General features: G+C 34.7%; 1 protein-coding gene across 1 annotated transcript; it reads left to right on the forward strand.

The window, feature by feature from the left end:
- Nucleotides 1-5,263: 5,263 nt before the first annotated feature.
- LOC108330020 (leucine-rich repeat receptor-like serine/threonine/tyrosine-protein kinase SOBIR1) lies at nt 5,264-7,521 on the forward strand. The gene has a single exon (XM_017564465.2). It carries the CDS (start codon nt 5,374-5,376, stop codon nt 7,240-7,242), a length of 1,869 nt encoding a protein of 622 aa, XP_017419954.1. The 5' UTR covers nt 5,264-5,373; the 3' UTR covers nt 7,243-7,521.
- The last annotated feature ends 7,284 nt before the right edge of the window (nt 7,522-14,805 follow it).

The raw sequence follows: 14,805 nt of genomic DNA on the forward strand, positions 1-14,805 counted from the left end.
GTATAACTTTGATGTAAAGATTCTAATGTGATGATTATTAGAATATAAGGTATTAAAATTATAGGGATTATTTTAGAGTTATTAAAATTAATCTCTCTCTTCTCACTTCAATAAAGGACATTTTGGTATTTTATTAAAGTTGATTAAATATCATAAAAGAGAAAAAATGTTTTTCTTCTCACACGTTAAGTTTCTGAAAGAGAGAAAGAAAATGTTACGTTCTCTGAAAAGAAAAGAAACTGTGACTTTGACAAAGAGAAACATTCTTACAATTTCTATATCATCAAGAAAGCATCAAAGAAAAGTAAGGTAAGGGAGAACAATTGACATGAAAGAACTATACAATGAATCAAGGTAAGTTCTCTTTTACTATATGTGTGAGAATAATGAGAAACATGAAATTCAATATCCTGTATGTTTTTATTTAATTGAAATCATAAAATTTGCTTACAGTTACGTCCTTGATGGTTTGAAGTTGAAAGGTAGATGTTAAAGCCACCTTTCACACTAGTGTTAAAATATCTAAATTTACCATAAATACTTTAATTACAACCCAATAATAATAACGTAAAAATTGTTTACATAATCATAAATTATATAATTTTAATTAGTTAGGTTTTGTTATGCTTTTTCATTCTTGTATACTGAATTGTGTGATATTTGTCTTTAAGATTTAATTATATGATTTTTCTTTCTATCACTTCTTTCTCTATGATATATTTTCTATGATATATTTTCTCATTGGTTGGGATAGACTCCACGTAATCATTGTTGGATTGATCTAACTTGGAATTTCAAATTTCTATATTGATAATTAGTGTCATATTTTTTATATATAGAAAAAGACAATATATAATTTATTATAGCTATCTTCAGTCAATTTGCATGACTGAAATTAAGAAAATTGAAACAAGCATGGTAATACTTGAAAAACCAAAAGTATTACCAAGTCAAAAATTTGATTTACATATAGGAATTTATCAAATAGTGTCAAAATTTGAAGAATTTTCAATCCTATACGTCCCTATAATTTAATTTCTGTGTTTCCTAAAACAGATCGCATCCCTCAAAATGTATATTATGTTTTGAAAAAGACATTGTTTCAATTAGTTATTGACCAAGACAAATATCACAGCTGACTATGCTGTTTTATTCAGGTAAATTGTGTATTATTTTTTTTGTTGATTTTAGTGAAATGGGTAAATTTTAAAGATTTCATGTATAGAGGTATATTGTCCTTCCCAAGATTATTTTTTTGTGATAAACTACGTTTACTTTTTTAGTTTTTTTTCTTAGAGAAATAATATTTGAAAGCATTATTTCAATTCTTTTATAATTTTTAAATATAAAAGCGTGTTTCAAAGCAAATTTTTGTTATTGTTTTATTTTATTTTAAAATCATGTTTTAAAGTATGTTTTTTTACTAACAATCTTTTAGGTTGCCCGCAATGGAGTATAAAATTGTTTTTAAACTTCAGTTAAAAAAAGTGATAGAAAAAACGATTTAAAAAAAAAGTAAAAAAAAATTCAAAGTATGATTTTAAAATAAAATAAGTAACAAAATTGTATTTAGAAGTATCATTTCTATAAGATAAAATAAAAAGAAGTTATAAATTTTAATCTAAAGTATTGTTAGGTAAAACGTAATTTGTTAATGTAAAAGTTATGTTTAAAAGCACGACTTCTTCCAAATATAATTTATTTATGTAGATAAATTTATATTTAAATTTACTCATTCAAATTAGCAACTCATCGGAGTGGATGACATTTTCGGAGAGAATTGGACAATCGAAAAAGAACAGAGCAAGGGATGACGATCGACCCTCGGACAATTTCAACCGAAACATTTTGGCGCCCACCGTGGAGCTGAGCAACATCCCCATGAAACCACGAGGAACCAAACGCGCGCTTGGTCTCGACATCGCTACTTCGGATCAATACCAGGTTTTGCAACAAGAGTAAAAAATTTCATAATTATTTCTAAAGACATGTCTTTTGTTTTGAGAACTTTCAACAAGCTTCAGACCTACGCTCAACCTTGTCAGGTTCCAATGACTTTTCATTATAATTTATAAATTATAATATATTGCAGCATTTACTTTATTTTGTTTAAGTCATATTTTTGTGAGTAAAAAGATCCTCCACAGGAAGGTTCAGTTCTACGTTCAACCTTGTGAGGTTCCAATGACTTTTCATTATAATTTATAAATTATAATATGTTGAAGCATTTATTTTATTTTGTTTAACTCATATTTTTGTGAGTAAAATTATCCTCCACAAGAAGGTTCAGTCTTACGTTCAACCTTGTCAGTTTTTCAATGACTTCTCATTATAATTTATAAATTATAATATATTGAAGCGTTTACTTCATTTTGTTTAACTCATATTTTTGTGAGTAAAAATATCTAGGAAGGTTCAACCCCTTACCGCTCGATTAGTTGGACCACCAACGTTTAACCTTGTCAGGTTTCAATGACTCTTCATTACAAAAGAAGATTATAAAATATTAAATATTTTGTTTAACCCATATATGTTTTTGTGAGTTAAAATATTTTGCACAGGAAGGTTCAATCCTTTATCGCTTAGTCGATTGGACCACCAACGTTCAACCTTGTCAGGTTCTAACGTCATCACATTATAAAAATAAAAAATTCAATATTTTATTTAACGCATATTTTTTGTGAGAGAAAATAACTTCATAGGAAAAAGTTCAAAAAAGAACTTCAGAGAGAACTTCAGACGCCTCCGCTCAACGTACGAAGTTCGAAAAAGAACTCCTACCGTTCGCCACTCGGGGAGAAGTTCAAAAAAGAACTTCGGATGTCCCCGCTCAATGTAGGAAGTTCGAAAAAGAACTCCTACCGTTCGCCGCTCGGAGAGAAGTTCGAAAAAGAACTTCGGATGTCCCCGCTCAATGTAGGAAGTTCGAAAAAGAACTCCTACCGTTCGCCGCTCGGGGAGAAGTTCAAAAAATAATTTTGAATGTCCCCGCTCAACGTAGGAAGTTCGAAAAAGAATTTCTATCGTTCGCCACTCGGGGAGAAGTTCAAAAAAGAACTTCGGATGTCCCCGCTCAACCTAGGAAGTTCGAAAAAGAACTCCTACTATTCGTCGTTCGGGGAGAAGTCCAAAAAAAGAATTTCGAATGTCCTCACTCAACGTAGGAAGTTCGAAAAAGAACTCCTATTTTTCGCCGCTCGGGGCAAAGTTCAAAAAAGAATTTTGAATGTCATCGCTCAACGTAGGAAGTTCGAAAAAGAACTCATACCGTTCGCCGCTCAAGGAAAAGTTCAAAAAAGAACTTCAGACGCCTCCGCTCAACGTAGGAAGTTCAAAAAAGAACTCCTACCATTCGCCGATAGGAGAGAATTTCAAAAAAGAACTTGAGACGCCTCTGCGCAACGTAGGAAGTTCAAAAAAGAACTTCAGACGCCTCCGCTCAACGTAGGAAGTTCAAAAAAGAACTCCTACCATTCACCGATCGGAGAGAATTTCAAAAAAGAACTTGAGACGCCTTTGCTCAACGTAGGAAGTACAAAAAAGAACTTCAGACGCCTCCGCTCAACGTAGGAAGTTCAAAAAAGAATGCCTACCATTCGCCGATCAGAGAGAATTTCATAAAAGAACTTGAGACGCCTCTACTTAACGTAGGAAGTTCAAAAAAGAACTTCAGACGCCTCCGCTCAACGTAGGAAGTTCAAAAAAGAACTCCTACCATTCGCCGATAGGAGAGAATTTCAAAAAAGAACTTGAGACGCCTCTGCGCAACGTAGGAAGTTCAAAAAAGAACTTCAGACGCCTCCGCTCAACGTAGGAAGTTCAAAACAGAACTCCTACCATTCACCGATCGGAGAGAATTTCAAAAAAGAACTTGAGACGCCTTTGCTCAACGTAGGAAGTACAAAAAAGAACTTCAGACGCCTCCGCTCAACGTAGGAAGTTCAAAAAAGAATACCTACCATTCGCCGATCAGAGAGAATTTCATAAAAGAACTTGAGACGCCTCTGCTTAACGTAGGAAGTTCAAAAAAGAACTCCTACCATTCGTCACTCAGAGAAAAGTTCAAAAAAGAACTCCTAGCGCCTATTGCTCAACCTAGGAAACCTTGTCAGGTTCTAATAGCTCTTCATTATAAAAATAAATTGTAAAATATTGAAGCGTTTATTTTATTTTGTTTAACGCATATTTTTGTGAGTTAAATATCTTGCACAGGAAAAAAGTTCTAGAAAAAGAACTCCTATCCGTCACCACTCAACCTAGGGAAAAAGTTTCAAAAAGAACTCCTAGTGTCTACTGCTCAACCTAGGAAAAAGTTTCAAAGAAAACTCCTAGAGTCTACCGTTCGGTGCAGAGAGAAATGAAGACTTAAAGCGCGTCAAAAATAGACTCCCTAAATACAACGTATGTGACCTCTCTTAAACTTATAATAATCCATGCGCACATCTTTCAATAAAGAGCTTGGTTGGGCTTGGGAGACTTATGTACTATATGAAATATACCGATCGGAGTTAGCATATATTAATGGATCAGATTGTCTTACGCTTTACAAATATACTATATTAATTATTGATTATTGAGTTTGATTGCCTAAAAATATATTGCATTAATAGTTAATTAATGTGTTTGAGTGTCACAAGCCCTATAAATATACAATTGATGTCTAGGTAAAGACATCTTATTCTAACCTGAATCTATTCTAATTAAAATAGAAACCTCTTTATGAAACATATCTGACTTGAACGTCAGAGTGTCTCCTACATATCAACAACCCATCGGAGTGGAGTGCATTCTCAGAGAGAATTGAACGATCGAAAGAGTGCAGAGCAAGAAAAAACGACCTACCTTCGAACAATTTCAACCGAAATAATATCTTTACTAAAATTTTGGGTATTTCATTTTAAGTTGAAAGATAAGGAATAGTTTACGTAATCGACTAACCGAAACAATTTCCATATTCCACCTTAAACAAATGAATCCAGAATTTGAAATAAAAATGATAGTAGTGTCGAATAATATTCAGACATTTATTTTCCATCACGACCTTGAATCCGGCAGTGTGTGAAGGTGCGAGCAGCTGTAACTAGGAAATGATGAGGTAGTGTAGGACCAGTGAGACTTGTGAGTGTATTGCATTGTAATTTGGTGAAACAAGATAAACGAAACAAGAGAGCGACAGTCAACTGAAGGAGAGAAACATTATTATGAAAAAATGAATAAATAAATATAAACCAACGAAAAAAAGGAAGTAGGAAACTTACCGAGTGGGGGATGTGGAAAGAAAATTCAAAGAAGAGGAAGAAGTGAAAAATTTTCCACACGGTTTGGCGCTATAAGAGTAAGCAGAAAACGATGCAGAAGTGAGTACAAAGCACAATGGATGGCAAAATTCGCTTATTGCTTCTTTCACTGTTTTTCTTCTTAATCTCGATCCACGCCAAGCTTGAACTCTACCCCTCAGACTTCAAGGCACTCTTGGCTCTGCGAAAGGACTTCGGAGTCAACGGTCAACTGGACCTAAATGAAGCATGTTACACGGAGGGTGTGTTCTGCGAGCGAAGGCTCTCCACCAAGGAAACCTACGTCCTCCGAATAACCAGGTTGGTCTTCAAATCAAAGCATCTCAAAGGTGTCTTGTCCCCCGCAATAGGACGCCTCACCGAGCTCAAACAACTCCTTCTCTCCCACAACCAACTCGTTGACCGCCTCCCTCCCCAAATCGTTGACTGCCGTAAGCTCGAAATCCTCGACCTTTCCAACAACCTCTTCTCCGGGGAGGTCCCCTCCGAACTCTCCTCTCTCACGCGCCTTCGCGCGTTGGACATATCCTCCAACCAATTCTCCGGCAACCTCAACTTCCTCAAGTACTTCCCCAACCTCGAAACCCTCTCCGTCGCCGACAACCTCTTCAGTGGAAGGGTGCCTTCTTCCGTCCGCTCCTTCCGCAACCTCCGCCAATTCAACTTCTCCGGCAACAGCTTCCTCGAACCCTCTCTCCACTCCTCATCAGACCCCGTTCTCTCGAGACGTTTCCTCTTGGACGGTGCGGATGCACCTTCTCCTCCGCCTGCCTCAAGCAAGAGACACTCCCAAGCCTCTAATGTTTCCCCTGCATCGGCACCTGGTCCTTCACCTAACCATCATAAACACAAGCACACTAAGAGAAAACTCCTGGGGTGGATTCTCGGGTTTTTGGCAGGGGCACTGGCTGGAACCTTATCAGGGTTCGTGTTTTCTCTGTTGTTCAAACTGGCTTTGGCGTTGATCAAAGGAAGAGGAAAGAGAACGGGTCCTGATATTTTTAGTCCCTTGATTAAGAAAGCAGAGGATTTGGCCTTCTTGGAGAAGGAAGACGGACTCGCTTCGATGGAAGTCATTGGACGCGGTGGCTGTGGAGAGGTTTACAAGGCTGAGTTACCAGGAAGCAATGGCAAAATGATTGCTATAAAGAAAGTTATTCAACCTCCCAAAGATGCTGCTGAATTAGCAGAGGAAGATAGCAAGGCTATGCATAAGAAAATGAGGCAAATTCGGTCTGAGATTAACACTGTGGGACAAATTAGACACCGAAACCTTCTGCCTCTGTTAGCGCATGTTTCTAGGCCTGATTGCCACTACCTCGTTTATGAGTTCATGAAGAATGGTAGCTTGCTGGACTTGCTGCAAAAGGTTCAAAACGGTGAGGGAGAGCTGGATTGGTTGGCACGGCATAGAATCATGCTTGGTGTTGCTGCTGGACTTGAATACCTTCACATGAATCACAGCCCTCGCATCATTCACAGGGATCTCAAGCCTGGAAATATTCTTCTTGATGATGACATGGAAGCACGCATAGCTGATTTTGGACTCGCTAAGGCAATGCCGGATTACAAGACTCACGTAACCACCTCCAAAGTGGCTGGTACTGTGGGGTACATTGCTCCTGAGTATCACCAGATACTTAAGTTCACTGATAAGTGTGACATCTACAGCTTTGGAGTAATCCTTGGGGTGTTGGTGACTGGGAAGCTTCCTTCCGACGAGTTCTTTCAGCATACTGATGAGATTAGCTTGGTCAAGTGGTTGAGGAATATTTTAAGTTCTGAGAATCCCAAGAAGGCTATTGATCCGAAGCTGCTCGAAAATGGGTATGAGGAGCAGATGCTTCTGGTTGCGAAGATTGCATGCTTTTGCACCATGGATGATCCCAAAGAGAGGCCTAACGCAAAGGATGTTAGGTGCATGTTGTCTCAGATCAAACACTGATCAATCTGTTGGATAAGTATGCGTATCATATTTGTGTTAACGTGTGCCTGTTTAAGAATATAGTTCATAGCTGAATCATCAATGTTGGTTCATAAGATAAATAATGAACCCTGTATAATATTGTTTCCTTCACCACTGATTTGCTGAATTTTCAGGAAAAAGAAAGAATAGAAAGAAAAATTCGGCACTGCGATCACCTATCCCGTCTGTGTCACTATTTGCTTGCACTTTGTATTTTTATGGATCCACCCTGAAAATAAAATACTCATATTTTTGTTACTATTGTTTTTTTTTTCAGTACTGTTATTGATAAGCTAAAAGAGCACTAAAAAAACACCCTTTCTCGTTTGCTATATCTTTGTCAATAGAGCACTAAAAGTTGTAACTTCTGTTTTATCCTGCAAGAATAGGGCAGGGAGGGGGCAACAAATTCAATAAAAAGTAGTTAATAAATTCTCTAAGATGTAAATTTGGACAAAAAAGGTTCACTCTGAACTTATGTAGGCAACCAATCATAATGAGCTTGCCATGATGTAATGCATAATGAAATTTAAATGCATGAATATCCTGAAATGTTTTAAAAGTCTAAAACATCTGTGGAAAAATATCCAGTGAGTGACTAACACATTCTGCCTCTGCAAGACTGCAACAGCATCGGATGACTCAACAATTTTTGTGTCAACAGTTAAGAATATATGCAGCATGCATGTCCAAGTCAATGGACCAGACCTAGTGGCCTGCGACATAATTTACTACGAAAAATGGGTCATTTGTGCAATAATTTAAACGATTGGACAGAGAAAGATTAATGGGCAAAGAATTTAGGTAAAGAAGCATGGCATACCATGTAATAAATCACTGTAACATTGATGATTAATCGTCCAGATCAAGTTATAGTTTTTTTTCCTTTATTCTTGTGTTTTCACATTTAAAGGACTAAAAAGGGAAGAGAGGAAAAGGGAATTAAGATGAGTTTCTGTTATGGGAAAAGTACGAGCAAAACGAAAGATGTGAAAATAAGAACAATTTTGTTTTGTTTTGTGAAATCCATTTCTATAAAACGATGGAGCACTTGTTCAGGCTCTCTTGGTGTTGCTTTTCACTTCATACAGGCCAACAATTCTTGTAGCTTATAATGTTGTGATTTCAAACTTAAAAAGACCTGCATTTTATTTTCTTATGTTTTCTTTTTAGCATTATATTGGATATAATAACTACATTTTTCTATTTGGAAATTTTGAAGCTAGGTTTGTAACTACTCTAATTTAGAAGAAAAATAATTATTTACAATCGATTAATGGTATTTGTACATATCCGAATGGTCAAGACTCTCGATATTGAGTTTGGAATCGATAAGTCAAGATCGAAATAGCATTAGGAGATTAGTATGCAAATTATTATGATAAATAAGGTTAAGGAATTATTCGACCATAACTAGACTAGTCAAAGTTCACAATGAGTCTTATAAATAGAACATGTAGATGAAATATTTAATACTTTTGAACTATCTACATTTATTATATTTTGTAAAACCCAATACTTACTTGAATGTTGAAATATCTTTTGCATGTGACTCACCAATCTGAAACGAGAAAGACGAATGAACAAAAACACAAAGGAGAATATTAGTGCAGATTGGACTTTTAAAGAAATACATGGGTTAAGTGTAAACTCAGGCCTATAAGAACATTTTGGCATCCACTGTTGTGTTGAGAAAACAGTTTAATCTCAATGGTGACCAAATGAAACATGATGAGCAATGAACTAGTGGTAAAAGAGGTGGAAAAATATTTGGATTAAATGACAATGATAAGAGAACTCAAGAGTGATTTGAAAATCTTGAAGAAGAAAAGTGTAGAGGAATGTCCTTTCTGCTGAAAACGCATATATGAAACAAAAAAATAGAAAACCTAATTAGTCGTTGCCTAAGATCGTTCAACGAGGATCGACTGAGATAACCTAAACAAAGAAGGCGATAGACGAGATGATAGAAAAAAGTAGCTAAGAGGATAGTAGAGAATATCGATCATTCGCTTCGATATTGGTTAACTCGTCTCAATTTTGACATCTATTCATAGACAGGAACATGATGGTACCACTCACCCCAATGAGCAAATCAACATTTTTGTTACTCAAATTAGTTTTTATCTAACGCGCGACACCATTTAGTATACAATATTTCTCACATCCTTGAAAGGCATGGTGCTAGGCTAGTTCACACGTTTGCCAACATGTTTCATAGATTATTTTGAAACAATCATCCTAAAGTTTTGGGCACGAGTCAACCTTATTATTTGACATCGCACTTTTCAAAGAAAGAACTCATTTGCAAAGTTTTCAAAGTTTTAGTTTTCTCTTATTCTCTTTTCCTCTCTATTTTCATTTTGGCCTTTTCATAATTCCTATACTATTTTGTTGCTATATTGTCTATTGTTCAATAATGGAGAGCTAAATCTTTGAAGATCAATTCCCATAATCAAGATCAAACAACACAAATTGAGTTTTTCACTAATCATTTTATGTTATGTGTTTATTCTTTCTCTTCTCTATTTTAATTTTTCTTTTTGTGATATTGATTTGTGTTTTTAATATTAGAATTTAAATTAGAAATCGATTGAAATATTGGAATTTAATTTGTATAAATTGGCTTAATTGATTTAATTGATCAATTATTTAAACTTGGATGTGAATCTTTAGAGAAATCTTATTTTCAAATTCTTTAATTGTTGAATATATGATTGATCCGTTTTAATTCTTTTAATTTCTGTTTTAGACTTCTAAATTCAATTTCTCTTTTGAATTCATAAACCTCCAAATTAATTGAATACAATTAAATATGTGTCTTCTGATGTTGGATTTCATTTGAAAACTCAAACCACATGATAAATACAAATCAACATATCCTATAAGACCAAGGACAACTGCTGCAAAGAGAAATAATTAACTTCATAGATATACTAATTTAGTGTCAAAAGGCCACCTCTTATCCCACCATTACCTTAAATAATTATAATTTTTCTTATAATGACGTATTAGAAGATGAGCCAATGGTGGTCATAGTCCATATCACTAATTGGGAAGTTCGGAAAATCATATTAAGGTAACTCAACTGATATGTTGTTTTGGTAACATTTATAAAGAATGACATTCCGCACTACCTCAATAAATATATACAAAGTTATTAATCAGATTTTTTAGGCTAAAGAGTGCATGCTAGAGGATACATATATCTGGTCATCACTTCTGGAAAATATAACAAAAAGAGTCAACATTAGGAGTTCTATGTATATTGGTTGAAGGAGACAAATTCTATAACCTCATGATAACAATCACGTAATTAACCTACTTAACATTATTGTGTGTACTCCTCCCATCATGAAGTTTTATGCCAAGCAAGGGTTGTAATTACTATTACATCAAATCCTACCTTGAACCTTTTTAAAAAGACACTATTTGCTACATCATTAGTCTTGTACGGTCTTACCTTTTATTTTAGTTTGGATAAAACTTATCTAGGTCTCATAGGCTAAAGTATATAGTGTATGCTTAGAGAATGGATATAAAGCTAATGTTACATAAAAAGCATTTAATGTATATCTACGAATTAACATGGATAAATGCAACATGAAGAAAAAAAAGACTTATCTTTGTCTCGCATAACTAGTGACAAAATGCAACATATAGATTACTAGCTTTGAGTAACTTTTAAAAAATACTTGCTCATTAGACATTGACCTTGAAGAAGTGTTTTTTAAGTAATCTTAATAGTCAAAACATCCTAAAGAGGAAGAACCATAATATACTACAATGCTATAGAGGAAGATGTTTTTAGCTTGTTAGATTTAGTTATAAAAAACTTATATAAGCCCCACTATGTTAAAAAAGCAATGTAAATTTCTTTGCATTGTATGCTCCAACAATTATAAGATAATAGATTATGTTATAATATGGTAATATTGAATACACAATCTCTTAAAAATATTTTATAACTACTTACATTTTTATACCAAAAATTTATGATTATTATGTTATTAATATATTATGATATTATATATTAATTAATTAAAATAAAATATGAAAATAATAAATAAAATAAATGAATTTAACCTTTATATTTTACTAAATATTTTATTTTAATATTTTGAAATATACTTTTTTATTTATTAATATGTGATGATTACTTTTTATTTTAATATAAAATATAGAGATTAGAAAATGATTGGAAATATTATAACAGATATAATTGATGTAATAGAATAATTTTTTATATATATTTAAAAAAATAATTTACAAAATAATTTCTTTTAAAAATAATTTGATATAGAAATAATCTTTAAAATATAAACTAGAGTTATAATATATTCTTTTGATAGAAACAATCTCTTTTCATTATTTTTCTCTTCCTTTATTTCTTTCCATTCTCCTCTAGTTCAAACAAAACCTATGGATCCTCAACATAAAATAAAATAAAACTAATATAAAGTATCTATGTTATTAAAGATGTTGTTTCTAATTATATCTAAAACTTTGCTTTGATACAATTAAATTAATTATATTTTATTATGGTAAAACTTTAAACATGAATTAGAAAAAGTGTCCACCTTACTAAAGTTAAGTTTTTCTCCTAATAAAATGCACAATAAATGGTGGTTGTTACCATTACACTGCTTTCTTTGAGTACTATTTTAGATAATGATAAATATAGATGATAAGCCCGAAAAGAACGTCCTTTCCTTCCTTCCTTCTTTTTTATATCTTTGACAAATCAAATTAGTGCTAGTACTCGAACGTGAAAGAGACTCAATATTAAATTCAAAAATATTAAGAAAAAGTTGATATTTTTGCTGTAAGTTTTGAATTTGGACCAAAAATATGAACCCTTTCTGCGTGAACCATCCATGTACTTCTTGATATGTGGGTCTGTGATGAAATTTACCATTACTAGTGATTCATTTGTGCAAAATTCAAACAATCTGGCACATAGAGTTGGTGTATGCAAGAAAACATTCTCCACAGCCAAATGTTTTCTTTTCAAAGCATTCCATGTTGGAAGCCCACAAGAAATAAGGTCAATTTATAATATATAAGTTTGGTGCAAACTTCATCTTACAAGCCGGTTTTATAGGATTGAGTTAGGCTTAAAAACTCACTTCTTAATATGGTATAAGAGTCATGGTTATAGCCTATTCTAGTGAGTTCTAAGTAGGCATTTCTGTTTCCACCCATTGTCGGACCACTATAGAACCACCCAATTTCTACTATCACACACGAGATGTCTATACTTCGTCATGAAAGGAGTGTGTTAGAAGTCGCACATCGACTAGAGATAAGGCCAATTTATAATATATAAGTAAGGTACAAACCTCACCTTACAAGCCGATTTTGTGGGGTTGAGTTAAGCTTAAAAACTCACTTCTGATAACAGATATATTGTTCGCTCTTGTATTGTGTTGATCGCTCTTGTATTGACTCAATGCACTTCTCGGTTGTGTTGATTCATTACACCGTTCGGTTATATTGTTGTGACGATCACTCTTGTATTGCCTCAATGCACCGTTTGGTATCACTAACCTGAATCGCTCGGTTGTGTTGATTCATTACACCGATCGGTCTCACTGACCTGCATTGCTTGGTTTAAAATTAGGATTGTAGTTTCTGTTATTCTGTTTCAGTTTCCTTTCCTATATATTTATTTTCCTGTATCTCTTCCCAGAATAATGAAAACTTGATATCTTTCTCAGTCTACTTTTCTTTGGCTTCTCTTTTCTCTTTTCTCTCCTTTATCAGCTTTCTTTTCCACTATTGCATTGTTATTCTATGATGGTATCAGAAGAAATCTCCGTTGTTTTCTGATATTCTGCACTCTTGTTCTTGTTCTTCCTTCCTTCAATGGCAACCACTGAATCACATCCCTCAAGCCAAGATTTTATCCATTCATATATTTACCTTCACCCCAATGAAAACCCTGTCATATCCCTTGTATCACCCGTTCTCAACACCACAAACTATCATTCATGGAGCAGATCCTTCATTACGGCTCTTTCTGCCAAGAACAAGGTAGAGTTTGTTCTCGGATCAACTATTCAACTTGCCAAGACTGATGCTTCCTTCCTTGTTTGGCTCCGCTGCAATAGTATGGTTGTTTCATGGCTCCTGCATTCTGTTTCTCCTTCCATTCGTGAAAGCCTCATATGGATGGATCACGCTATTGATATATGGAATGACCTGAAGAACCACTTTGCCCAAGGTGATCTTGCTAGAATTTCAACATTACAAATGGAAGCTACCACCCTGTCCCAAGGCGAGCTCTCCGTCACCGACTTCTTCACCAAACTCAGAGTTATTTGGGATGAACTTGACAGTTTCCGCCCAGATCCCGTCTGCATTTGTCAGCACAAATGTTCTTGTACCGTTTCTTCGATTCTTTCTCAACGGAAACATGAAGATCGTGTCATGCAACTTCTACGAGGTTTGAATGATAATTATACCAACATACAATCTCATATTCTTCTTCTTGATCCTCTTCCTCCCATTTCCAAAATTTTTCACTTGTTATTTAACAAGAACGTCAGTTAGTGACCGACCATGTCACTGCTCCCGTGAAATCCACTTCATTCTCTAATTTCTCCTCCCCACTGAACGGTTCTACTCTTGTTACTTGCACTTATTGCAACCGGGTCGGCCACCAAGAAAGTTCTTGCTTCAAAAAACATGGCTTCCCCAGTCAAGATCATCGTTCGGTCAAAACCGCAAATAACAATACTCGTAAGATTTGCACTTATTGTCATAAAACTAGGCACACCATAGATGTTTGTTTCAAGAAACATGGTTATCCTCCCAGTCATAAGCCCTTCAACAATAAGATCAGCCAGATTCACAATGTTGTTTCATCCACTCATGGTGATAGTCAACCGAACGGCTTGGATTAAGAACGACCTTCTACCGAGACCATTCAACTCACGCCTCAACAATATCAGATTGTCGCAGAATTATTCAAATAATATGAGCCTAACAGTTCTAATGTGCACATCAATCAAGTCGGAACACTCTCCACAAACACTTCTCCAAGTAATATTGTTTCAGCTCTTCAAGTGCATTCTCCTAATACATGGCTTCTTGATTCTGGTGCCACCGACCATGTTTGCATTTCTTTAAAATCTTTTTCTTTCTATCAAAAGATTACTCCTATTCCCATCACTTTACCCAATGGCAAAATTATACATGCTCATTACAAGGGTATCGTTCGGTTAAATCCTAAGTTTTGTCTCTCTAATGTCCTCTATATACCTGACTTTTCTTTCAATCTTATCTCTGTTTCACAGCTTATCGCAAACCTTAATTGTACATTAATTTTTTCTTCTTATGGCTGCATTATGCAGGACACACAAAGTCAAGAGAAGATTGGTTTGATTAGACACCACAATGGCTTATACCTCTTTGACTCATCTGCTTGTAAACATGATACTAGTTGCAGTCCTTAATTTGCTCTATTCAGAATCCAAATTTATGGCATGCTCGTCTTGGGCACCTTTCAAATGACAAGTTACATCTTTTAAAAAACAA

This window comes from Vigna angularis, chromosome 4 (genome assembly GCF_016808095.1).
Source record: "Vigna angularis cultivar LongXiaoDou No.4 chromosome 4, ASM1680809v1, whole genome shotgun sequence".
NCBI classification, from domain to species: Eukaryota; Viridiplantae; Streptophyta; class Magnoliopsida; order Fabales; family Fabaceae; genus Vigna; species Vigna angularis.

Bases quoted from the DNA above. Each gene is read 5' to 3' on its own strand.
- LOC108330020 (XM_017564465.2), top strand. From the start codon at position 5,374: ATGGATGGCAAAATTCGCTTATTGCTTCTTTCACTGTTTTTCTTCTTA.